We start from the raw sequence: 27,196 nt of genomic DNA on the forward strand, positions 1-27,196 counted from the left end.
CACGAACAACCACTGCTACGTGACGGGGGATCGGGTTTAGTGAGTCACGTTTACAACGTTTATGCACTCACAGTTCCCATATGATAGTCTCCTTTTACAGAAATTTAGACTGAAGCTGTATTTCATAGAAGTAATATTTCTTCTGAAAAGAAAGTTTAGAATTAATAATAGAGGCCTACCAAATTATAGGTCTCGATTCTTTTTTCTTTAAGTTTAATGAGTCTTCTCTCTAGATTTCAGTGGAAATGGGATCAGACCCAACCGATTCTGAAGCCACTGCAGATGTTCTGGCCCTGGCTGAAACGCAAGCGGCGTTGGTGTTTGCCCTTTCGTTCTTGCCGGTACGTGGCAATTCAGTTCCGTAGACTGGAAAGAAACAGTGCTACAGCGTGAAAAAACCAGAGCTTATAGTAGACTTTCCCTGCTGTGGTAAAGGCAAACTTAGCATTGAGCAAAGCACTAGACCAGAAAAACTTACACTAACAAATACCAAAACCCTCCCATCTTTAAAGGTTTAGAGGCAAAATTAAACGCGGTATGCTGTGTGGACTATACAGTGGGGGGGGGGGAAGAAGCAAATGTGTATTTACAGCAAAGAATTACACTACAGCAAAAACTATGTGTTTTGCATTCTTTAAGTGCACACATACAAATCTTTGTTTCTGACGTAATTCTGTGATATCTCATTCCAAACTAAATTCCTGCCTGAAGAACCTCAGGCTGAACAGGTAAAGGCAAATTCTGCTGTTGCCTTTACTTTCAGGGGTAAGCGTATATATTTTAATACGCGGGATTTTCCAATTGCACAAATATGCACAGGTATGCAGGGAATATTTTATATAAATACAAAAAGAATTGTTACACCTGCTCAGACCCATTTCCAATCCTCCTCCCCCAGCTTTTCCAGGGTATTAAAAGTATTGCAAACTACATTTGTGCTGACTGAAGCAAACGCTGAGCTACGGTAGCAGTAAGGATTTTCATACTAGTTCGTGTTTGTTTTCTTTTCACACAAAAAATTTGCCTCCCATTATAGAACCCAGCTGTTCTGTTTCTGGAAAATTACTCTAAAATACAGCAGATTTTATCATCATCACAACCCAGTTACTGGTGACCCTGCTGTTCAGCAGCTCCCACGTATCCTGTTTGGATCCTCAGCAGTCCCTCAGGATTAAGCTCCTGTGTAGTCCCCAGCAACGCTATGAAGTGTTACAGGGTAACGCCGTCAGGAGTGCTGAGGCAGGAAACAAAAAAACTTGAAAAAGCCAATTCATTGCTTTTCAACTAAAACTTTAAATATATACCGTTCTGTTCTCTTGTCTTGAGAATTTATCCAAGATTAAATAGCATTTCCCTTGCTTGGTCTTTGGTAGGTCAAGAGACACATCAATATTCACACACAGATAATGAATGCCAGTTACAAGAAACACCTGAACCAACCAGAAATAGCCAAGAAAGGAAAATTTAAAATATCTATGCCTTTCACTATTACCTGCTAATGGTTGTTAATCTTTACCAAAAAAACCCCTTCACGCTGATTTTTTTTCCAGTATGATCAGAGCACGTCCAAATTGTAAACCTGCAGATTATGACTGCTTTCACAATATACTGCATATATCGCTAATCTTAGCATATCATTTCCTGACTACAAATGGTGCTGTCAAGCATGCCACCTTCTGCTGAAAATAACAAAAATTACCTCTATAAAAAGAAGGCCGTTTAGAAGATTTAACTTGCTGCTCTAAAAAAATGAAGTTTGATTTGAATTCCAAACTCTTGTTTTTTTTTCTAAATTTGTAACTGGTGTGCCTGCTAAAGAAAAAAAAAAAACCCACCCACAAACAACAAAACAAAAAAAAAACCCCACCCACCCCCCCTAAAACAGAAAAACAATCAAAGAACCCACGAGATTGATCAATGCTTTTCTTAGCAGTTGTTTGTCTCCTCTTATTTGCTCTTCAGAAAAAATTTCTCTTTAAAAACCTAGCTAGTTATGAAGACATTTTACATTTCTACCATACAATAATTATAGTTAGCTTAGTTTAACCTTTCTATGTCATTCAGCAACACTTTAACTACTGGAAGCCGCAGCAAACAGGCTCTAACGATAATATTGCTCCAATGATGCTGAATACTTTTTGCTTCACACAGTATTTCTAGTAGACAGACTACAACAGAAGCATGGGCAAATTCCAAGGATTACTCTCTAAATGGGACCAGTAAACTGTGACAAGTCCAGTCCGAAAACGGCGTATGTTTTTGTAGCTTTTCCACGCTGAAGAATGCCACAGCCCTCGTCAGCTGTCGAGTCACCCGGACGATGTGTCACACGCTGGCAACTGCCCGTTTGCGCAGTCACCATACTCTCCGTTTAGACTGCTCTGATGCAGCAGCTGTGACGCAGACAATACCTGGTTGTATACAACGATTAAAAAAAAAAAAAAGAACAAAAAAAAAAAACCTGGGCCCAGATAACCCAATATCAGGGTACAGAGCTATCTTGTGATTCCGAGTTCTTGTGAAGTGAACCACTTTAGAGCCATTCAAGCTAAAGCAGTACCCAAAACAGTGCACCTAGAATAAAATGTTAGTCCTCCCTCCCCTGCACCCCCCTCCCTCAAGCACACTTTTTTCAATTTTCTACTGGAATGAAGTTGAGATCCTTTAGCTAACCATGATGGGAGATGTCCTAACTCATTAAAAAAATAGAAAACACTTCACCCGAACAACAACAAAAAAAAGTTTGATGGGTCTGGGAATTTTCTACAGACTATTCTGTGCAGTCATCTTCAAATCACTGTAGAACACGAAACTCATTTCTCTTCGCAAACAGATGAAGGAATCTGAAGAGTTACACTGCAAATGTTCTTATAGGAAAAAAAGATCAGTTTAGCTGTTTATTACGAATCCCTCCTCTCTTAGTAGACAACTCTGCCCAGCAATAATAGCTCTGCCTGCAGCGAAAAACCTGGACAAAAGTGCAGGAAGTAATAAGTAGCTCCTCTCAAAACTACTTACGTTTTGTCCTCAACTCAAAAGAAGCCCTGCTGCTGCTATAGGCAGTCTTTACAAAGCGCAACCTGTCCCTTAATATAGTCTCTGCAGGGGCAGATTCTTCTGTGGGTTGGGTGGGATCCGGCACAGCTGAACAGTAAGAGGTCGCCTTGGAAAACACAGTGCTTCCTTCTTCCGTCAAACGAGGGGATCAGAATATCATTTGCAGACTCCATGGTCAGACATTCAATATTATGCCTAAAAAGCAAAGCACATGATCTAGCTCGCAGTGGAGTTTACAGGAGTTTGGTACAGTTTTCATCCTTCCTCGCTAAAAACAAAATAAAATGCTGTATTACATCTGAAATCAAGCACATCTAGAATTGCAGATTTCCAGAATGACTCTCGTTTCTTTTTGCCTGCGCAGATCCTCTCTGCAGAGGGCAGTGCAGCCTTTCCAGCTTTACTCCGTCTCCTAAAGACTAGTGAAAGAAGTCAAAAAAGAAAAAAATGCTTTTGACGGTTCCCCAAAGCATAGTATTTGAACACGCCATGGATTTCTAGTAAGACAAACCCAAGGAAGCTGGTATCAGGAGATACCCTCGTGGGTTTCAGCAGGGCCGCTCCCCAGGGAAGCCGCCCCGGGCAGCGCAAGGTGCGCTCAGCCGAGCGCGAGGATGAGGCGATGCTGCTGTGTTACCGCAGAAGCTGGACAGAGAGGGAACCAGCTAGTGCTAGCTAGCTGAAAAAAGAATGATTCGAGTTGCCATTTTCTGACCACAAAGCTTAAGCATGAGGGTAGCAATTCCAGCAGAGGCTTGTTTTTCACTTATTCTGGAAGCACTGATAGCTTTCAGCGTTTAACAGATTCCCCCCCCGAATTATAATTTTGTCTAGACAGCTAGAAAAGAAGCCTGACAAAGTTTTTACATGAGCTACCTCTGAACTCCACTGGAAATGACAACTTTTCAAACAAAATACAAAAATAAAAACCTTCTACAATTTAATTTAGCAAAAAGTGGGGACAGAAAACCTAGGAAGCAGATTCCCTAGCAGCCATTTGTTGGAGCCCAGCTTTGAGTGCTTTGTTTTCATTCTGAAAGGAACGCAGACATATTCCCAAAGAGACAGCACCTGAAAGCAACATTAATTTCCTTAATGCATAGCTGGTTAGCTTTATAAATTAGTACCAATACCTCTAATGTACCAGGATTTACGGTTCTTTACCTAGGACAATACCGACAAAAGGCTTGCAGAAACAGTAGCTGCTAATTGCCAAGGAATAGTGATGTTTCAATTACGGATGTTAATCATGACCAAAGAGGGAGCTCAATAGAGAAAAGCAACACTTTACAAGTGCTGTTTTTAAAATCATGTGAACAACTGACAGAAATCATGCAATGCGTACAGAGTTCTATTTCCTATGACAAAATGCATTTCGTTTCTGACCCAGCTGACTGAGCACAGCCAGGATTAGCGTTAAGAGTCCTGCAAGTTCCCTAGCTCTCCGAAGGATATGGCAAAAGCTATGGAATAGTGCACCCGCCCAGCCAGGGCTGCAAAGGGTCCATCCAAACACAGTTACAGTTCTGGCATCCGCGATCCCTGCAGCACAAGCTCAGTGCAAGCAACCCAACACCAAAGGGCACTGTACGGTGCATGCACATAGGAGATGGAGGGGGGAAGGAAGAGATGTAAATTTTTGGCCTCGGTGCTGTACTCCTCGCTGCAAAAACACGTGCTACGTGGAATGGTGCTCTCAACGCAGCAGTAGCTTCTACCAGGCACTGCTACGAAGGACCGACAGCTAACCTCACAGCTTGCCGCTGCCAAACAGGCAGTACTTCTCTCCCCACCTTCCCTTCTCACAGAACTCGTACGCTAAACTTCACGTGTGGCAAAAACCGGTGCAATAAAATGAGACCAAATAATACATTCGTGCTTTTAAGTACTTACCTAAGCAGAGCTTTGTCCTTGTTAAGATGCTGGAAGAAAGAAGGCTCACAGATGAGCTGGCTTTCCTGACAAACTTGCTTACAGGATTTTCCTGGTTCAGCAATTTTTACTTGAAGGGCACTTAATGGGGGCCACATCACCTGCCCGTGACAGAAATCCTGCAGTGACAGATCATATTTTATTATAATGCATCCAGTCCCTCGCTAGCAGTTTTCTCCATTCATAAATTAAGTGGTTACTATCACCCAAACGCTCATTGTGCAACTCATTTTGGTTGTATTAAGATCAATAATTTGAGTACAATTAAAAAGAATTTTTTTTTTTTTTTAGCATGAGGGAATTATCACCTTTGTTTGCTACTTGAAATGTGGTAGTATCATTCTTCCCAAAGAAGCTTCTTCCCTAACTTTACCTTTACCTTTTTTAATATATCATAAAGCAACTCCAGATACTCTACTTCCACATACGCAGCTCCTTTTGGGCTTTCTCAGTGACTCCTGTTTCTCTAACTCACTGCTAGCAGAACTATTTTCGTAACAGCACAAATATCAGGAGCAAGTTCTGGTAGGAGAATTCCAGAGGCTAGTTACCCTGCAGGCAAGAAATGTCTGACGTGGCCCACGTGGAGAGCCATCTGGAAAGGATCACGGGACTCGCAGCGCTATGGAGTGAGCGGAACTCATAAAAGACTGAAGAGTTCTATAAAGCAACCAGGATTCAAAGAGTTTGTTTGCTCTTCGTGGTTGAACTGCTAGTAAAAGTGCTCTCCCAAAACTGATAAAAACGTGGCTATAAATAATGCATGCAGTCAAGCGTCACCACAGCGGAAAGAGGGAGGGAAGAAACAATACCTAAACACACTTGCTAGCAAAAACCATTCAAAGACAAGTTCTTACGGTCTTGACAGGTAAAATGAAAAAAGTAAAGAGAAAATTTTATTCACTGGTTTTATATAACATTCCATGATACTCAGCCACATTATTTTAACATTTGGCAACTCCCACCAAAAGGTGATCAAAAAATTTGGGCCCAGTCCATCATGGTTTGCTTTCTCCTGACAAAACAGGTCCCAAACCGTGACCCAAAGCTTAGAAAGGCTGAACTACTTGACGTTCTAATGCAGCTAAGACCCCAAATCATTTACCAGTTCTCACTATCAGTTTGGTGTTTTTTTTTTTACTCTGTTTAGCTTTCCTCTGCTGAAGGAGTAAGTTTTCATACTCCCAGGTCTAACCATAAATTTAGTATTATACAATCATGAATCACAGAATATCCTGAGCTGGAAGGGACCCAGGAAGATCACAGAGCCCAACTCCTGACTCCACACAAGGCAACCTAAAAGCTAAACCATGTATCTAAGAGTGTTGTCCAAACGCTTCTTGAACACTGACAGGCTTGGGGCCATGACCACTTCCGCGGGGAGCTTGTTCCAGTGCTTGACCACCCTCTCAGTGAAGAAGTTTTTCCCAATATCCATTCTGAACTTCCCCTGATGCAGCTCTAAGCCATTCCCCTCGTGCCATATTCGAACAGAATGAGTAATTTTAGAGCATATTTAAGGCAGAATAATTTTAACAGCATCTAACAAACCAGGTTAAAAATAGATGGTTGGAGGTCCTTTTTAATGGCGTTGTTTCAAAAAGGTCATTTTGCTATTTGGACTTAAGCGCCTTGCTTATTCTGTCCTTTTATAAATCAATATTTAAAATACTAGATGCAGGAGGAAATCTATATAGGTTCAAAATCCAATCCAATACTGTAATATACACTACATAATACTGTAATATATACTAATGTAATAGATACAATATAATACTGTAATATTGGATTGGATTCACAGCTAGTGCAGGCAGAAGACAGTTTTTCAAAGACAGGGCATCGCTTGTGAGGCTTCACCATTTGCTGGGGGCTTCAGCTTTTAACACCTCTTAGTTGAGAACTCTTCCCCAAAACTGGGCGCAGCCTCCCATTTCTGGTCCACAGCTTGGTGGGAAGCCTTCCTCAGCTTATGCCACCTTGAAGCGTGTCGCAGAGTACATCACCTTCGCAGGTACCAGCACACAGGGCTGTGTTTCAGTTTGCTGTCTCTGGTCAGTTTTCCTATCGACCATTAAAAAGCAACCTAAATCTGGTATCTTTACCCCAGTCTATCTTGCCTCTACATGCATAAGGGTAAAATAAAGAAAAGATGTTACATAAAACAGAAGGTTAAGCTTCACCAGAGACTGCGCTTATGTTTGCTTTACCTATAACCCCAATTTCAAGGTGAGACAGGCTCCGCCCTGCTGGCAAAGGAGGTGTCCTTCTCCCTCTGCCTTTTCCTGCTCTTGGCTGAACGTTCTCACCCCACTCCCTTCGCCAAGCTCTGGTGCTCAGCTGACTCTGCTGAGCCAAGTCAGTTTGCCAGCCTAGTAGAGCCCCGCCAAAAACATTTTCTGCCGGGTTACCAAGTACTCTGCTTGACCACGTCTTTCAAAGTCAGCATGTCTGTTCCATCAGCCCAGCCCACCTCATCCAACAGCTCCCCAGCGTGCAGCAGGGAATCCCGCAGCTGCTTCGGCTGCAGTTGCCTGGCTGCTCCTTTGATAGTGGTGCCAATTTAGGCAGTCCCACCCTTTGGTTCCCACCCTGCACTGCCGCTTTGCAGAGCTGACACAACTGTTTGTGCAGCCGCAGCGCAACCAGGATCAAGGGGTGGCTTGAGCAGATGGCACGGGTGCACCTAACAGCCATGCTGGGGCCATGCACTGGCAGGAAGGAGAGCTTGGAGTGAAAGCTGGTTCAATCCAGCTGAAGGTGGCACTGCTAAACGGGAAACCACAGCTCACAGCAGTTCTCTTACTTCACACACCCTAAAGACCTTCAGCCCAGCTGTTGGATCTGCAGATTCGGGGAATTCACTAAACCTTTCTTGTGAACACTGTCCTCCCTCCTGCTCCCGAGCCAAGGCACCAAGAGGGGAACTCCAGACAACTCCTTTAAATCCTACGGTTTCCCTGTCCCACAGGATGACTTGTGTGTGAGTGTATCTGGCCCCATCCTCTTCACACTCAAACATCCCCTGAAGACCACACGCTCGCAGTTAATGCACCCCACCACCTCTGAACCAGATCCACTCCATGCATCTTCGTTCCTGTTGCAAGCTGGCATGGCTTTCTCTGTTCTGCCTGCCTCCCACTATAAACTCTTCAAAATAAGGTCTCAACCTTCATTTTTGCTTCATCTGACATGTTAATCAAGCACAGGGCTAAGCACATGCAGCTAATAATGATGCCTGAGCATCCTGAGGGCTGTGAAACAATAATGGCTTTTGACAATTAGTCAAAGCAATGAAATAAATTACAATGCCGTATTTATTTCTGAGAAGCATGCAGGAGAGGCTAGGGCTTAGCCCTTGGGGAAGGTCCGAGGGGAGAGGCAGTTTTGCCCCACAGATGCTATCTCTAGATTGTCTCTTTTTCTCCCTTACACTGAGCTCCATTTCCTCCTGTATTGACAAAACCTCTCCATTACAGCTAACTCGGGTAGAAGAATCAAAAGAAGCACAGATACTTTTACAGGCTATGTCACCAATACAGCAGCAAAAAGCTTAAAGTGTTTACTGGCAGGAAACTGGAAATAGCTATGTTATGTTAACTACACTTCTGATCTGAAGCTGTGTTATTCTTTATTACTGTCTGTAACACTGTCCTCTTTCAGAAATACAGGTACAGGAGCATGTGCAGTGCTTTTGAAAGAAATCCTGGAAGTTAATTGGCATAACAGAGAGACAGATTATTCCTGTCTCTCTTCTGCAGCAGCCAGAACAAAAGGCAGAGCTGGCTGTTGCATGAGATCTGGCCTTGGGCAGAAGTCCAAGCAAACATACAGTTTCTAGAAATCAGGATCCCGTGTAAATCTCTGCAGTTTATTATGCCAACTCACTACGTGCTGCTGCTCTCAGCTGGCAGTAATGCATGGGGACCAAAAGTCCTTGAAGTAGCTGGTTTCCAAACCATTTAAAGCTTTATCGATTGAAACTAAATACTTGAAAAATCCACCCAGAGCCTTTAGCCTAAGCACAATTCTACCACAAAAGTATCTCTGTATTTACGTGATACTTCATGATCCAAAGATTTTTCGTGCGTACACAGTTAAAGAAGTCACACATACACTGAAAAATTACTTTGCCTTTCTGCTTTGATGTAAATCAAGGACTGCATAGCTACTACTTCTACTTGAACAGCAACTACACTGAGAAGCTTTAAAATGGAGAGTCTCCTCCCTTTCCAACATAAACCAAAAGAGTCATCCACAATAAGAGTTCATACCTGTCTTTCAATAAATGCATTCATCCTCTGAAGCATTCCCTCACATGTAAATTCATAGGGCAAATAAGGGTCAATCTGTGGAAACACAGTGTGTTAAGGTTAGAAGTTTTTTTTGTTTAAATGAACTTTGTGGTGCGCTGTGTGGTGACAGCTTGCATACCAAATACTACATTATAGCTTAAGTAGCAACAATAAATGCGAGTAAACTCATTAACAAATCACAATTTCACAAAACCATCAGCAGTTTAAGCTGATTTTTGCTCCTTTGTAACGGCAATAAAAGTTGCTTAGTGATTATCTTTAAGGAAACTCAGGGTATACTGCAAAGTAAAAAATGTAAAGCTAGCCTGAGACCCTACGGGATTCCAGAGCTCCTGTTTTAACTAAGTTTCAGTTCTGGAGTTCAAGTGAAAAAGAAAACATTATTACCAAAACCAATGTGGTACTTTCACAAATTACTTCAAACTTTCCCCCCTTGAAGTGCCCCCATTACAATTCCACGCTGTAAGTGCACAAGCACTTCAGTGGCAGTTATGTCAAGGCTAAAAAATCAGTCAAAAAGAGTTGAGCGTGTATTTGTATTTGGACAGCCTGCAATGCTCTAAGAATCAACAAGGAAACTTCCTCACTGAATGCCCGGAAAATATAGATTGCTGTATAATTTACACATGAAATTCACATTGCTATACAAATTTACTCACGCTCATTTTTTCCAGATAAGAACCTGACAAATCCAGTACTAAAACACGATAATCAGATACCACAGAGATATAATAACAATCTTTTTTTTCCCCCAATATCTTACCAAAGTGCAGCACTCTTCTTTAATTAGACTAACATTAGGAAGAACCCTACATGCAGTACACAATACACCCTCAAGCGCCGATGACTAATTGAGGATAAATTTCTCACCTTTTGATTCAAAATTGATTTCACAGCCTTCTCAACTTCAGAAAGATCATTGATGTCTACAGTCCAGACATGGGGCTTCCCAATGTAAACTTCAGCATAGGGATGCTGAGATGTCAGCTGAAAGGAAGAAATGATATTGGTAAAAATTAACGTGTCAAGATATCCTTCCCTCTCACTCTTCATCATTTTTCGATGAAATGCACCAGGATAACGCAGGAATTCAGCTAGAATCTAACAGTCAGCGTCATCCCTTCTGAGTTATCTTTCAGATTTTCTATGTTTAAATTTAGAGAGTGAATTTAGTTGGAAAACTGAAAATCAGGTAACAATGCAGACCACAAGTAACATTTGCGCACCTCTCATTTGTGGCTTTGATCACCATAACGACCTACATCACGGAAGACTTGATGCTTACTGAAATTACTTTTACGAAGTGACCCTGCTTCCCCACAGCTCATTCACAGAGCAGCCCTGAGTTTTCACAACTCGTAATTGCTACCAGTCCTGGCTAGACCTCCATGACTGGCCTCAAGAGATGTCATCCTTGCCCTGTCTCACCTTCAGACAACATCCTCACCCTGCCTCTCATTCAAATTTCAAACATTTCCAAGCTTCTGTCAGTAGCAGCAAATAAAGAATCATTTCTATCACTTAGATGAATTCTGACTCTCGCTGCTGATAGTACAAGAGTGATTTGACCTCGGTAAGAGTGTTAGCTGGTATTTTGCTCACCACTTTGCCATAAAACAAATTCAATAAATACCCAAGCAGATAAATAAGAAAAGGCATATTAGAGATTACTTTCAGAACTAGCAGGATGGCACTAAAAGCATTTTTTGTGACAGGATGCACAGGAGTGAGAGGAACATGCAAATGAACACATAGAGGGAAGCAAAAGCTACAGAAGAGTGTTTCACAATGGCCCCAGAAGAATACTGCTTTTTAAATAAATACAAAAAAACCCTACAGGATAGATTGTTCATAGACACTTCTTACACAGCTGCCTCTTTATGCATGATACAAAGAAAAATCTAGTCAGTGCTAAAGATCTGAAGAAGGAGATGGTCTCTGCTGGAAAGAACCTTCTCCTGCACTGGGCATATACCATACTTGCTTTCTTCCCCAAGTGAACACAAGAAACTATTTGAAAGAATTTTTGCCTACTGCATTCTGCTTGTGGCCAAGAGAAGCCAGTCCTACAGTGACATCTGGGATTGGCCAGCACAAATCTGTGCCCTGAGACCAGTGCTCCAGGGGACTCTGCAGGCTCCCACCTTCGGTCGCAGGGCAGCGTGGTGGTGAGGGCTCGCAGACCGGCTGGAAGGCTGCAGCTGCTGGGCCCTAACTCCGGGTGCTTCTGCGCACAGACAGCTTCCGTAGGTGCCTACATTCACTTGTGGTTCAAATTCCTCCAAAATGTCCAATCCTTCTTGAAGACTGATACATTCTAACCTTTTTTCAATAGTATCTCTACTACCACTAAAATGATATGTACTTAAAAATTTGGGTTACTGAGTTCCCAGGGCACTTAGGTCTGGACTTTAGATGGCAGAAGCTACATTCCTATTGCTTTCAGTAATACAAACACCCTTCTATTGCACCTTTAAAAATATGAACATAAACCAGTCTTTTAAATTCCACAAAGCTTTAGGAATTATGCCATAGACCACTTTACCATCTCAGACAGACAGACGGCAACATTAAAGCCAGATCTGATCTGGGAGATGAACAACTAAACTTCTCAGACTAGTAGCTGTTTTAAGAGTAACTAGCAACATATTTTTATTGCACCATTTATTCTACAGCTATACTATTTCCTAATACTGAAATGCTTTAATTAGCTGAGGCTTAATGTTTTAGATATTCAGGAGATACTGCCCCTGTCTATAATTAAAATCTGTAAGAATTCTTATAAATATATTTAGAATTAATTTATAATTTCAGGGTTTTTTTTTTTCTTCCTTCCTAAAAGCAGAAAATGAAAGTAACCACACCCACCAAGTACATGTTTCAACTAGATTTAGCATACAATGTTTTCTTTCTTGGGGGGGAGGGGGGGGGAGCGGAATGGAGAAGAAATATTGGTACAAAAACTGGTACAAAACAAGCTGCTTGAAGGCTATTCCCCCTCCCCCCCCCCCGCCAGCTCATTCCCCCAGCAAAATTATGTCCCAAGAGAAAACAACTGCTGATCTAAAATGAAATTTGTCATTTCCAGTTTTTGTACAGGGTCTTCACTAAAGGACCCCATCCAGGGGTAGAGGGGAAACAGTCCACACCCCCCCACCCAATAAATTCTACCAAGAACAAGAGAGAAATAGTGACTTGCAATGGTTACTTGACAAAAGTACTAAGCACAGACTTTATCTTCAAATTGGATAATCAATTTGCAGAACTACACAAGCTTTCTTTTCTGTCCTTTAACACTTGAAAAAACTGAGAGAAGGATTTAAGGACTTTGTTAATCCCAAAGAACCAGCACATGGATTACTGGCAATCGGATCTAAATGCAGTTGTGGAAACCAGTTAGAGAAAAGATTACTCTTAGGATAGGTCAGCAGGGCATGGGAACACAGCAATATTCGTGATGAATGTTCATCATATTATTTTGTACTAAAGCAGTCAATAGGGATTCTTTTTCTGTGCAATTCAGGTGCACAGCATTTCTGTTAGTACTGCCACATGCCAGCAGGACTTAGCATGGCATTCCAAGCACTAAAATCCCTACTGAAGAGTTAAGTGGGTTCAGGTTATTTACCAAGCCTGACCAGTTGCAGTGTCTGGGCACAGAACAACTGGAAAGGAGACACACAGTTGAGCAACCCACAGAAGAAAAGCTTTGAAAGGTGCCAAGCCCAAGGAGAAAGTTTAAAAAGACTTTTTTTTCCCTTATTGCTACCTCCTTTGTTAGCAATGGAAGCTGTGAGAAGGGTGAGTTTGAACTCGTGTACTGTACAAGCTGAATGTATAACAAGCTGAAAGGCAATTACAGTCCTGGATCATAAAGTCATACGGAATTTATGTTCCTGGTTTAAAATGGGAAACTGTCTTTAGCTTATCAACTAGCTGGCGCTGCTCAGTACACAATTTATATAGTCCAAGTGTAACTTGAATTGGGAAATATGGCTGTGCAAAGTTCTCATCGTCTAAGTGTTACCAGAGAGCTTTCCCTTCAGATAACTACGTAAAGAAAATACGTATATACACCTATGAACAAGCCATGGTGACAGGCCAAAGTACTAATGTCAGAAATAGCTACAAACTGCTAAATGCTTGCAAGTGGTATGGGCTGAATTTTACCTACACCGAAGCAGTTAAATATTCTAGTCAGTGCCAGGCTGAGTGGCTAATTTACTAAGCCTCATTTTTCTACTAGAGTCTAAACACACTGGCTGTTTTGAAAGCTTGAGGTTTGGTTTTCCTGTTCTCTTAAAGAGTCAGTTCTCCAAATGTCTTCAGTGTTTAACGACAAACATGGTGGGCTGTGACCATTAATAACCTCGCTCAACAGTGCCTTGAGCAGGTCTTCTCCGGAGGGGGGAAAAAAAAAAAAAAAAAAATCCCAACACACACACAACCACCCACAAATGGCATTTTTATAATTTACTTAAACACCTATTTACTTCCTGCACAGTACACAGTAATGCTTGTTTCTTCAAATAAAACCGCTTTCAAATGACACATCATGTATCAGATGACATGATCTGTTCCTGGGCAGAACATCACATTTTCAAGTGAAACTTCAGTTTATGATCTATCAATAAGAATTAGCAGCACGTATATACAGGCAAATCTAGAGGTAAAGCTTAACAGTATGTTAATGAAAAATTTTGATTATCCTATAAAAACAAGGACCGATAACCCCACCAATGGCTAAAAGAAAATGACAGTTGCACACCTTTTGCAATAAACCGTGAACATTGATGCGATTTTTCCTGTATTGTGTTACTAAAATGAAATCCACAATCTTGTTCAAGAAAGAAATTACTGAGATTGATAAAGCTTACCTCTCGTAATGTAGGTTTGCCTTTGAAAAATTCTGTGTTTTTGCTACTTTTTGGTGGGTTAAATCTTAAATTTAGAAAAGCACATCCATTAGCAATAGCCTCTAAAGGAGCCGGCCCTTCGTATGGAAATCCGAGACCAACAAACAGCTGAAAAATAGAGAACAAGGACTATCTGAATTTTTGTTCTTTACATAAACTGAAAGCTAAGAGCTAACTTAAACAATAATGCATTCTAAATGTACCAGCCTAAAACCAATGTAACTTTAAGAAGAAAATGGGAGAAATTCAGCAGCTCACCCCCTCCTACCCAAGCAGTAATGGAATGTCCTGTAAAACACATTTGACAATGATCTTCTGTAATGAGCTGAGGTGGTTTTTCATGGAGCTCAGGCAACAACGGACCCTTTCAGTTATTTTTTGGGGGAAAAAAAGAAGTCATTTGGTGGTTTGATTGCTGCTGAAGTGAAACTGCCGGGGCTCTCTTGCAGGTACAGGCTTTACCGTAGCAACCTCATAGAACAGCTACACTACTGTTTCCCGCCCCCCTCCCACATGAGCTAACCTGCTGGGTTTGCCAACACGAACATGCTCCTGGCAAACTGATTAATTTTTCTAATTAAAACGGTAGATGGCAGCAAATGTCAACTGAAGACACTGTACCTAGGCAGCAAGCACTTGCATAGGACCAAGAGGGTTCAACGCCTCCAAGGTAAACTGAAGGAGGCAAAATGCATCACAAAGCTATTCTTACATCAGCCGAGACTACAGGTGCTCTAGAAAAGGCAGGGCTTTTCTCCAATGTAAAGAAACTTAATAGTTTTTCAGAGTTGTCAGGCTTTTATTTGGATCTTGACCCCTTTCCTGGCCCAACGTAATTAAAACCCCTGAATTAAATATAGGATTCTTCATCTTTATTTGAATGTCTGTGTAAAATGGGAGAATTACAAGATCCGATTTGTAACAGCAATTTCTCAGCATTGCTGAATGACTTAATGTGTGTGTGTATATACATATATATAGCTACTGCTTTTTTCAAGAAAATAAAGAGCTATCTTCATAACTCTTAGGATCATGTATTCAGGACGTACATATTCAAAGAGGTCAAATTATACTATTCTGCATTAAATTTTCTGCAACATGGAAGTGAATCCTAGTAACAGAAGATTCAAAACTGAAGGCCCTTTCTAGGAGCCGATCTTAACATTGTAGTTAGTAGTGCACAGGCATTGCAGCATCAATCCTTTCCGACTCATGCCAAAACCAGTATAAATTCTGAGTTGGCTCATTTTAAAAAGAAAATTAGCACCTCTCAGCATAGTTGAGGACATATAATTTTCCTGCATGGAGCTGAATGTTGTTATGTCAATTTTCAGGTTAAAAAAGTTGCCTACTTACAAAGAGTTTCTCAGCTATCTCGCAGATTTAAATCTTACAGGAAGCTCTCCGGTGGCTGATAAAGAAAAGATCTGGAAGACTACCTCCACTCAAGCTAGATGATCTAAATTTGTTTTTTATATACGGCATAAGATACATTACCTTTCAGTCAGAAAAAAGACATATTAAACTTCATCTTAAAAGAAGCTTAATAAAGAAACGTAATCTCTTGAAAATAATGAATTACAGACATGAAACCATTTCATGCAATCTGCACAAAGATTGTTATTTATTTAAACTACTCCTTAGTTCAGGCAGAAAACCAGCTGAGAAACAGCAATTAAAACCATCTGAAGTATCAATTCTCCTATGATCCCGTGTTTGTCTGTTATGTAGAGAATGCTGGTTTGTTTGCTTCATTTTTCACTTCTTAATAAACTGCTGCTGTGAGCTGCTGAACAGTTCTGTGTCTGACTGGTCCGTTTATTTAGGAGAAAGCTCCACGGGGAAAGAAACATGGTTTTATGTTTTGACAGCACAGAGCACACTGTCAACACTTAATCTATAATAAATAGCTTACCACCTGTTTCGCATCCATTTTCCAACCTTACCTCTAAGCAGCACCACACCTTTGAAGAAAGAAAGAAGGATGTGTCTGATGGCTAGAACAGTGCATGTGTGTGTGCTGCCTGGTGGCCTGAGGTTCCAGCCTGGCTCACAGCTGCCCGCAGCCCGCCCAGCTCCTTCTTTCAACCCTCCAAAATCTTCCATCACATCGTCTTCACCAGGTCAGCTGAAATGCCCAAACTGAATCTAGACCCTGCTCCTGAAAACCGCCCTTTATTAATGTTCCTTGGTTAGGGAGCTAAGTATTTTTGTATGGTATAAATGGCAAAACTGAGGAGTACCTTAATTGCCTCAAGAAAGTCACTTTCGTTATGATTAAAAAAGCAAGCATTAGAGAACACAGGTCATTTCTGTAACTCATCCTTATGATGCTCTAATTTGCTAATCCTTTGAATTACATGCAGCTTGTTATTTCTAGAAAGGCTAAAACAATCTGTCAAGGTACTTCCTAAAAGTATGTAACAAATGCTGCAAGTCATTAATTGAAAAAGAAGTGAAAACAAAGAAAAAAGCAGAAATAACAGGCAACAATTTTCAGGTACCAGTGAAGCAAGCATCCATCTTCAGTACAGCTGAGGCTGTGTGGAAGACAAGGCTCCCTCCCACAACGTGATAAAAATTTAGAACAGGCTATATTTCCACTATTTTGTGATATAAATGCACACTGTTGCCTCCACACAAGGTTGCTGACTACGGCTTTTAGGGTACCCTCTTACCGGACACTGTGCCTGGTAACACAGTCCACCATGGGGCAGCTACCTTCACCCTACGGCTGAAGATCTAGAATGCAGAACTCCAAATCTGATGATGTTGGCAACTTAACTGTGGGTACACATGGTTCAAAAATGTCAGCCCTGATCTTGCTTTGTTAGCTGCAGCAGAATTGCTGTGCGGAGTAGAATTCCTTTATGCTTTACTGGTTAATTAGTGCTTGAAACCATTTCAATTTCTGCATGTGAGCATTTTTCTCACCTTTCAAATATTTTTGAAAGCCAGAATGGTTCTTTTTCATACAGTGCTTTAAGCGGGCGCACGCCACAGTGGATGCTGTATGCTAGTGCCCCACATAACGAGATAATTGCCAGGAGGAGTTTACAGTATAAAAGTATATCTAAAGGAGATAACAGCAAATAAATACGGATGTAAAATGATGATGGTAATAGCACTGTGGTTTTTTTTAAAAACCATTTCCTTGTTTACAAGGTCTGCTACAGGCGTGCACAGGTGTGCCTATGCCTGTAGGTCTGCATGAATCAAAAAAGGGGATTCATATCTGCAGTCTCACTTGCCCAACTTGAGTAAAGCAGGCGATGAAACCCTTAAGCAGGAATACTTTGGTTTTCGTAAGAAAGGCTCCTCAGGAACCTTTTCTGCCTTTGCAGTGAACTGAACCCCTGGTTTGAAATTTCACGCTTTTGAGTTGACCACCCAGCATCAGACCAGCCAAGATACCATTCTTTTCAGATTATAATGTAGGCAGTCCTTTCACGGTGTAGTAGCTAAGTGGAAACTCCTCTGACATGAAAAATGCTTCACAACCACTCCTGTGAAAAAACAGTGGGGTTTTGTTTTATTTTTTGGAAACCACTGACTTTCAGTTGGCATTAAGCAATTTATTTGTGGAGTTTACGGCACCAGATCAGACTATTATTTTACGGCACCAGATCGGACTATTATTAAAATGAGTACTTGAACGAACAGTCTTTCTAAATTATAGCCAAAAGTATAAAATAAGAAGTGAATGTTTTACTTCATCGGCTGTAATTCTGACTAGCTGAATATTTACGAGAAAAATTTCATATTGCAGAGACTAAATGCTACGGTTCCATAAACAGGACTGTTTATCTTCTCCTCTCCTCTCCCCTTTCCAACATTACTGCATTTTATCTAATTTATTCCGTTGGGTTGGTAGGTTTATCACCACTTTTGTATGCCTCCTTACTGAACTTGCATATTCTCTTCTGAACTACAGAAAGAGAAGTGTAGCAAAGGCTGGTTAACTATCTTGATATATTTTTCTCATGAATATAAAATACTTTGTGGAAAAGTCAATCCTTTTGTGATTGAAACAACTTCAGAATAGAATCACTAGTTAAATGTCTTTTCAGCTGATTTTGTGAAGTGTGTGGAAGTAAAAAATATATTACTTCGTAAAAGGCAATATGGGGGAAAAAAAATTTCTTTTCCTATTTCTGCTTGTCCAACACTGCAACGGGATTTCTCCCAAACTGTCTAAACAGGGTGTTGCTCCTGCTTTTATTAATCACCATTCAGAAATTGTAAATTCCACTTAGTAAAAGTATTTTGGATACCCTCAAAAATCCACAGTGACTCAAAGTAAAAAGTTGCATCCAAAACTTTCTCGAAAGGAGGAATATTTCTCAAGAATTCAGTAACTGGTTCTTCCAAGAGAGTCTGGTCCAACTCCTCCAGCTGCCCACTTGGCAAGAAGCCACAGAAGTTGGCAGGAAGGCTGCCAGCTCGCCTACCCTATTTTCCTCTGATGTGATGAATGGCTTTACGTCTTCTCATTAGGAACTGTTGACATGTCTCGTTTTTGTCATGCACTACACAGCTGAACTAGCCATGATGAATCTCAAACAGGCCCCTCCTGCCTGGAAAACGCACTTGTTCTGAAATGCATTGCTTTATAATACACACCAAAATGAAATGGCAACTGCATGCTTTTGAGCATAACTGTGTCCTATACCGACTCGTGCAGAGAGACCAAATACATTTTGGGAATGCAAAGCTCTTATCAAGAATCATGACTGAGCCGTCACCTATCAGTATTTTGCTAAGGGCAAGATGAAGCAGTGCAACATAAACTGACACTTCTGAGTGCACTGAACTGTGTGATTTGTTAAATTATTATTTAGCTCCGACTTTCTGAAAACTAGATCATTTGTCAGCTGACCTAACAAAAACTTGCTGACACAATGTTGAAATCACAAGCAATGAAAGACAATCCTTGCCCTTGGGTCTGAAAATATATATTTAGAAAAAGAAAAATCTGAAAGTTTCTGGAAGCTTAAAGACAAAGTTTGTTGCTTGGAGACAGCAAACAGCAGGCCTAGATGGTTTAAGCGAGCATTGTACCCACAGATGTTATCACGCCTGAGTTACGGCTCCGATTACGCACATACTTTCAGCACACTGATTGTCTAGTGACAAAACCCCATAACTAAATTCATTATGGGGCTCTGGTCACGTTGCCTAGCAATTAAAGTGATTACGATTAAAAAGTGTCCTTGAACATCACTGGATGCATGTGCACACATGCACGAGGCTCCTCAGGGCACAAAGCTCCCATTCAAGTCAGCCTGATTTTTGTGGAGAACCTGCACTTATTTTAGCAATTCAATCCATGATCCATTTGATATAAATACAACTGACCCACACGTGCAGCAGATAGCCAGCAGAGACAGGTGAGTGGTGTTTTATGCCTAGCTATGTTCAAGTATTGTCTCCTAAAAGATACCAAATCCAAAACTGTGAATGTATAGGCAACAAGACAACTTGTTGACCTATGAGATACTAAACATGAGCTAGCAAAAAAACCCGACATAAAAAACAACCCAAAAATCCACCTGCAACTGAAAAAGTCCAAACAAATTAGATGGTAAATCTCAGTTTCCACTTTCAATCTCAGGATGCTGCTGTTTTTCTGTTAAACTAGATTTATTGGAATAAGTAAGTATTAGACAGGAATGATAACCAAAATTCATGATGCAGTAAGCCATATTTAATTTCATTTTGTTGCAACATCAGAAGTACATTGCACTCCCATTTGCCTGACAATAGTAAGTCTTAGGAGAAGCAGATGGACTTTAAAACATTTATGATCAGTTCAATGTTTTGTTTGCCTGGCTGCATCATAAATAATTTCCTTAAAAGGAAAACAGCTTTTGTCATTTGCAAATCTGCTAATAAAAGTCCAGAAAAGCCATATGAAAATACTGTTTGCAGACTTAACAAAAAAAAAAGTTTATTAAGAAAGATTGTATCAAAAAGATAATGTGATTAAAAAAACTGGCTTCCTGATACAGGGTTCTGAAACACATTGATGTCTTTCTCAGTGCCATCTACTAAAAAATGCAGCAAATTCTCAAAGGATTTTCCTCAATGTTAAGAAGAAAAAAAAAATGCACAAAAATAGCATAGAAAATCATTAAAATCTAAAATGCTCGTAGGACTCTGAAAATAAGTACAGTGCAGGTCCATGCTTTCACAAAAATATAATTTGTGAAAAATAAGCAACTTGCTCATTTCAGGAGTACTTCACAATCACAAGATAGTATCTTCCATCTGATATTGCAATTACTACTCAAAAACTGAATGAAACTAGTCTGGCTATTTCCTGTATCACAAACCCCATATAACTGCACTGTGCTGAGCTGCATAATATGCATGTATCAACTTGAATTTGTCCTAAATTGAATGTGTCCCTACACTGCATCTTAGAGCACAGCAAATGTAACCAATAACAACTAGATAAGCTATCTACTTAACATTGAAAATCAAGCTTTTTAGTGTAATACATGTAAGATGGCTGATAAAGAATTAGAAGACGACTTACACAAAGGTAACTATTATTATGAACTATGCTTTGTAAATTCTAAGGACTTCAGTAATTCTCTAAAAAGTCCATTAGCTTATTTTACTATTCCAGTGACTAGAACACTTTTTTTTTTTTTCTCTCCCCCAGAAAGAAGTCACTGTTTGTGCTTGGGGTTATTACAATGTCAATATTCTTCCCACATTAGTACTATGATTAACACACTGATTTCATACTCCACACAGGCAAAAGCTGTGTAATCTCAGTATTATCTATGATGAAAGTAAATGTTGACTTTTTAATCTGCAACTTTATGTGTATCTGTATGCATCAAGTACATACACACAGTGGTTGCCTTTAAAAAGTCATAATTTGCCAACAGCTGTCACACAGAGATGTCAATTACCATCATTTTCCCAAATATTTCAAAAAGGAGATCTCTGCAGTCGTGTGGGAAGACTGGGAGGTGCTTGCTTTTTTCTTTTCTTTTTTTAATAGGTTCTTCTGTAGAAGTGCACAGCAAGAAACTATCAACAATGGGGAGTAAGTGGTGCAGTTCCACACATTTTGCTAATTTTAAACACACAAACCACTTCTTTCACCAACTGAAAGTTAAACATCCTATTTAAATGTAATCTACCAACGTGTTTTAATGTTGTAAAATGCCACAAAGATTATAGGAACGGCATAGAAAAACCCACAAAGCATTCTAACTATGGGGACAAAAGCTTATTTATTTCAATGTATATACTGTCCCTCACCTTAAGTTCCCTTCACTATGGGGCCACAGGCAAAGCGCACTCTTCTGCTCGCTCTCTTTGCACAACTGAAGCAGAGGAAAGAACTGAATGGCAAATGCAGTGCTTGCCTTTCTTCTTTTGTCCCCAGAGGGTAGGGTCACTCTAGGTTAAAGTCATTGGTAGGGCAGAGCAAGCATGCCTACCGTACCGCTTGCAGATATTACCTAACTTTCACATCAGGGATGTAAAACAAAGCACATTCTCGGCTGATAATCTCCTTGAGCTGAGTATCACATATAAGAAAATGAAAAATGCACTCATCCATGTTTCTCAAGCTGGTTGTTAAATGTGTCTGTGACTGCAGGTTGTCATCCCAATTTTCTAATATTAGCTGTCAATCCGGAAAACACAGACATGATGAAGAAAGTATTCTTAGCACACAGAAGACAACTTAAGCTCCTTTACATTTGGTCATTTATTTTTCCAATGCTTTTAAATTAGGAGCCCATTCATAGGAGGTGAAATGCATGCACTTCAGATACTGTCTATCTGTAACTATTTTTGCCACTACTCCCTCTTGACAAACTTACTTTCGTTTCTCTCAGCAGAAACTGCAAATCCCGCCCACTGAGTATACCATGGTTTTTTACGTAGCCAGGAATATAAATAGTGCTTGTCCCGTGAACGGTTCCGTGCACTTCCATATAGGTGTGGATGATGTCCAGATAAGCCTTCTTATCCTGTAAGAGCAACAATGAAATATTTTCAGTCTTTACACGTTTCAAGCAGTAGTGTTCAATCAGAGCTGGTTTTCATGTCCTGTACCACAAAAGCCAGAAAGATAAGTTCACTCATTCTTATATGATTTCTATAATAGTTGATCTTTCATTACATTATTAGTTTTGTTTTCTACTAGATTGGAAGAAAACTACAGGTTTTTTATTCATAGTATAGGTATAAATAAATCAATACCAAGGTCCTATTCATTTCTAATTGGACAAAAACCAGATCACCATCAGATAGCTGTAATCTCAGCATGCCTAAGCAATACTCGGCCTAAAAATGCTAAAAACCCTACTTTGAAATATCAAATTTTCACTCTGTTTTTGTCAGAGATGTGAAATAATTGTTGTTCATCATCTTTGTGAAAAAAAGGGTGACTCTCAGCTTAGTAAGATGCTGTCTTGCCAACTGAATAACTGAATACACATCTTTATCTAAGTATCTAAATACCTAGTATCTGAGTCCCATGAGATACCTACAAATATTTCACTTACCTAAAGTTTTAAAAGCATTTTGGAAAAGACCCAGGGAAGAGTAATGGCTTTAGGGTTGCATTTAAAAAAAAAGAAAAAAAAAAGTACACCATCCTAGTTTGCAAACAAGAATTACTTTGATTTTCAATGCCATATGTTTTTTGAGTTTTGAAGACTACTAGCATTCCAAAAGAAATTAGCTGTAGACTGTATTTACAGCCAGTACACAGCACAGATCAGAGAGACCTTCCCTCAATATTTGCACATAGTCTTAGTAATAGCTCTAAAATCAGGCAACAAGTTTCTGTACTTTTTGGCAGCAAGAGAGTTTTTAAGAATTCTACTTTCACTCACTATTGTTGTCATGTAAATTCTGTACACTGTTCCTCCACAGGCCTGTGTGAAAGCTGGCCAACAATTTTACTGAAGTTCATTCAAAGGTCAAGTAGACCGGTGAAAATCCTATCTTTTCAAATCGTGGAGGAGCAATAAGGTATCAGGCCTAGGTGAATGAACACTGTCACTTCTTAAAACTTCCCTGCTAAATTAATTCTTGGTATACATTTGAATACACAGGGTATTTAATGTCACACAACAACTGGCTTCTAGCTTTAGCTTGCTCTACTGGTGATACTGGTTGTGCTCAAGCAGGTGGCCTGCCTCGTTATTAAATCGCCCTGTTCTGGCAGCTATGCCAAGGCTGCACCAGTCAGACAATGTCCTGGGCTAAGCATTATATAAAACAGCCGACAAATGGAGACAAATGGGCTTTCTTGTTTGATGTGGTTGCTGCTTCTGTTAATTAACACAAATTATTTAAAAAAAACCTAAAAGCTTGCTCCATTTTTTATTCTTCCTTTTACTTCAAATTGGAATTGCTCTGAGAGAAATGTTCTTCTCATTATTTGTGAGGTAGCATAATCAGAAACTGTTGAAAGCTCATATACACTGTTAAGAGATAGTCCATTGCAGAACTTTTTCTTTGCAAATATGCAGGAGCGATATAAATGGAGTAGCCTGGTCCTGTTTCCAGAATGCCAGAATCCAGCGGGCTGTCACTAGAGGCACCTTAATCCTGCCTGGCTTTCAGTACAAACAGAGCCTGTGAGTTGGGCTTTAGCGTTCCGAACGGGAAGAGAAGGCACTGAAGCACAGGTACTACTGACACGATCTGTCTACAGTAAGAACACTAATGCACCTGCCTCAGATTTTATTGTCTCATATCGCACAAACTGACAACACGAATGCACTCAAACTCAAGAAAAAGATGAGAAGCAAGCAGCTAGAAAGAACAAAACCACGATTACCTAAAATTGCACTTACTTATTTTAATGATTTCATTGACAATTTTACAAACCTGTTACAGGGTATTAGCTGCTCTAAAATAAAATATTTGACATGAAAATTATTTATTCTTTACAATCTTTCTAATGGTTCCTGAGCAACTGCATTATTGGCTGTAGGACTGTTGAAGATTTTATATAGGTTCAAAAAGCAATTACGGAAGAAAAAGCCATGAATCATTATTGAACAGAGACATGCAACTTTTGGCCCAAGAAGTCCATGAACCACTTGACTCTGGTGGCTATGAAACATGTCTGATTTCGCATTCTTCCTTACACATCAAGTTTCAGATATTTTTGGAGTCAGAATACTGGACTAGATAAGTCTTTGATCTGAACTGGCCTTGCTGCCATCTTATTATCTTTATTAGCTCATTTTCAAAGACGAATGTAAAATGGACCAAAAGAAACGTAACATTTTCACACGTCTCCTGTTCATATGTGATGCCAATAAAAATCTAGTGGGATTCTGAGAAGTATCTGTAACGTTTGTTGCTTAAATTCTGCTGGAAACACTCTTTGATACATACACAATGGACCTTGAATTTAGCCGAAAGTATTCCCCAAACCATCTTGTTAATAACAAAGTGAATCTTCCTACTATATCCATGTGCTTTCCTTTATATAAATACCAGCACTTGATCACTACAAAAGAGGGAATACAGGATTAAAAAATAAAAAAGGAGTATAGTAAGATAGGATGAAAAGAACAGGCTTCCATGCTGTATTTACAGCAGTATTTTGCGGGGGGCAGAGGGAGGGTTTTTACTTAAACCCTTAAAGTTACAAAACCATGTAATAAATATTACTAATAAATTCAAATTAACTGAGCAGACATACAAATTATACTTAAAATTAATATATAACCAATCAATACAATTTAGGAAGACAAAGCAAAAGCAGTGATAAAATCAGTATATTTTTATGCATGTGCAAACAAAACATTAAATTAACTATCCATAACCTTAATTGGGAACACTACTTAACCATATGACTGAATTCTGTCCTGATTCAGAGTCTAAAACCACAGATAAAACATTTAGTATCCCAAAGAGCATCAATTCTTCCATCCATAATATTGAGTAAAATAACAGACTTTTAAATGGTGTCGCTGGGTTTCCACCTCCACAAGACAGGATAACTACTGCAGACTGCGCGGTAGAGTCTATTGAAATGATTTTTCGTCACAAAGGAAACCTTACAGATAGATAGGCATAAGTAAAGGGATCAATATGTAAAAATTTCATTAATTAGTTTTCAAACCACAAGAGTAAAAACATGAAAAAACAACACACACAAGCTGGGAAAAATCTTTCATCCCCCAAAGGGCAACCCTCTTTCTTTTAATCAAATGAAATTTTTAAAGAACAAATGGAACCGAGAGCAGCATCTTCCCTTTGTTCCCTGTACATAAAACAATTGTTCTTAATTTTTCCAAAAGTCTTTCTTTCTGAAGGAAACAAACAAAAAGCCCAACCAAAAATGCAGAAAACCCAACCCACAAAACAATCACTCCTTTATTCCCTTATTCACTTTGAGTCAAAAGTTGCTGCTTTCATAACCATCGATGAAGTACCATAAAAATACTGTCAGCACCTTATACCTTACACAAATCTCACTAACATTTGTCTCGTTTTGCATTTAAGTAGTCCTGAATTTCCACATTCCTTGTAGAAATGTGTTATTTTGGATCATAAAAGAATATATTCCCATAAGCCACTTCACAAAAATAATCAGGGCACATAATTCAATTCTAAACATTAAAAACATTGAATTAGAAAATGAGAGAGCATAAATATGGCATTTATAAATGGGAAGGCTACAAGTAAATAAATCAAGAAATACAGTTTGCAAACAAAATATCAACATTCCTTCAGCTGTTAATCCACTTCCTGAGTTTGCTTGCTTGGGTGCATATATTAATATTCTTTTATCTTAAATCATTTGATGGTAAACTCCAGATTTTTACTTTCTTCAAAATTAATTCAAAGAGAAAAGATCATGGGCTGCTGGCTAGTAATGCAAAATCAGCAATCTCTGCAGAGTTTGGATCAGACTGTGCTATTCACCAATGTCTGCTGTCCATACTGCAAATCTAGACTTTGGGCATGGAAGATAACCACATTAAAAAAAAAAAAAAAAGGCAAATTATTTCTCCTCAGAATCAAAATAGCCATACAAACATTTTTTGAAACAATTTTTCAGCAGCTAAAATAAACATGCCATTCTGGAAAGTACTTCTTGTTGATCCGTTGACTACAGAACTGTTATTACTGTTCATCAATTATTTCCACCTACTTCTAAAAGATAGGCCTTTCTCATCAAAGAAATCAAACGACAACTGTCTGATAAGTCTTTCCCTAAGACAATGCTGACAAGAAGACGACACAGTCTGAAGGGCTGACATTTTAAGTTTGGTGGGTGAAAAATTTAAGTATAAAATCTACCAAAATACATGCTAGAAACACGATGCATTAAGAACTGCTTTTAGTTTTCTTAATTACCACCATCTACCATATCAACAACTCTGCTTTACCATCAGTTTGCCAGTCCAAGGTTATCACAGTATTTTGCAATTTTAGACCATCTAGGTACCCTCAGAGAACACCACAAATTCAGCACTGAATGAAACTAAGCACCACATACGCAGAACTACAGGCCAAGGACATTACAGAAGAGCTTGATTCAGAGCCCTAACCTGGTTCATGGGTTGAAAGTTCAAACTGCAAAATTTATCTAAAACAGCTCATATACCCAGTCACATTTTCTTAATATTGAAGTCAGAACACAATGATTTCATAAAGCTTGGACAAATGTAACACAGAAAAATAGGTACTGGCAGAGATCTTTGTGCATGTCATAAATGCATACTGTTAAGTCCAGCAGTCCTAACATCTGGGTGCTTATTTGCCAAAGTGTCAAGTCCAAGGTAAGCCAAAATGCAGTGTGCATATACAGCGTATAACAGTGGAGATTTGAGACACAAACATAAGATTGGAAAAATCTCTCTTTTCAAGAAGTGTCACACTCTCAAAGACTTTTCAAGGCATCCTGGAATAATAAAAATCCTGTCTACCTGGGAAATTAAAAGACAGCACGAATGCTGGAGAAATCAATGT

The 27,196-nt window shown here is 39.6% G+C and overlaps 1 protein-coding gene across 2 annotated transcripts in view; it reads right to left on the reverse strand.

Moving 5' to 3' along the window:
- Positions 1–1,908: 1,908 nt before the first annotated feature.
- MGAT5 (alpha-1,6-mannosylglycoprotein 6-beta-N-acetylglucosaminyltransferase) overlaps positions 1,909–27,196 on the reverse strand; it is a 124,483-nt gene continuing 99,195 nt past the window's right edge. Inside the window, exons 12-18 of one of the 2 annotated variants that reach the window (XM_075710163.1) lie at positions 22,069–22,218; positions 14,180–14,326; positions 10,173–10,289; positions 9,261–9,335; positions 4,951–5,108; positions 3,019–3,252; positions 1,909–2,411 (exon numbers count right to left, since the gene is read on the reverse strand). In XM_075710163.1, coding sequence (XP_075566278.1) covers positions 3,054–3,252; positions 4,951–5,108; positions 9,261–9,335; positions 10,173–10,289; positions 14,180–14,326; positions 22,069–22,218 — 846 coding nt within the window. In that variant the 3' untranslated portion in view covers positions 1,909–2,411; positions 3,019–3,053. Of the gene's footprint in view, positions 2,412–2,610; positions 3,253–4,950; positions 5,109–9,260; positions 9,336–10,172; positions 10,290–14,179; positions 14,327–22,068; positions 22,219–27,196 lie in introns of those variants that run through there. The other variant, XM_075710162.1, reaches the window with a different exon arrangement.

The sequence above is a fragment of the Pelecanus crispus genome, chromosome 5, assembly GCF_030463565.1.
Source record: "Pelecanus crispus isolate bPelCri1 chromosome 5, bPelCri1.pri, whole genome shotgun sequence".
In the NCBI taxonomy this organism is placed as follows: Eukaryota; Metazoa; Chordata; class Aves; order Pelecaniformes; family Pelecanidae; genus Pelecanus; species Pelecanus crispus.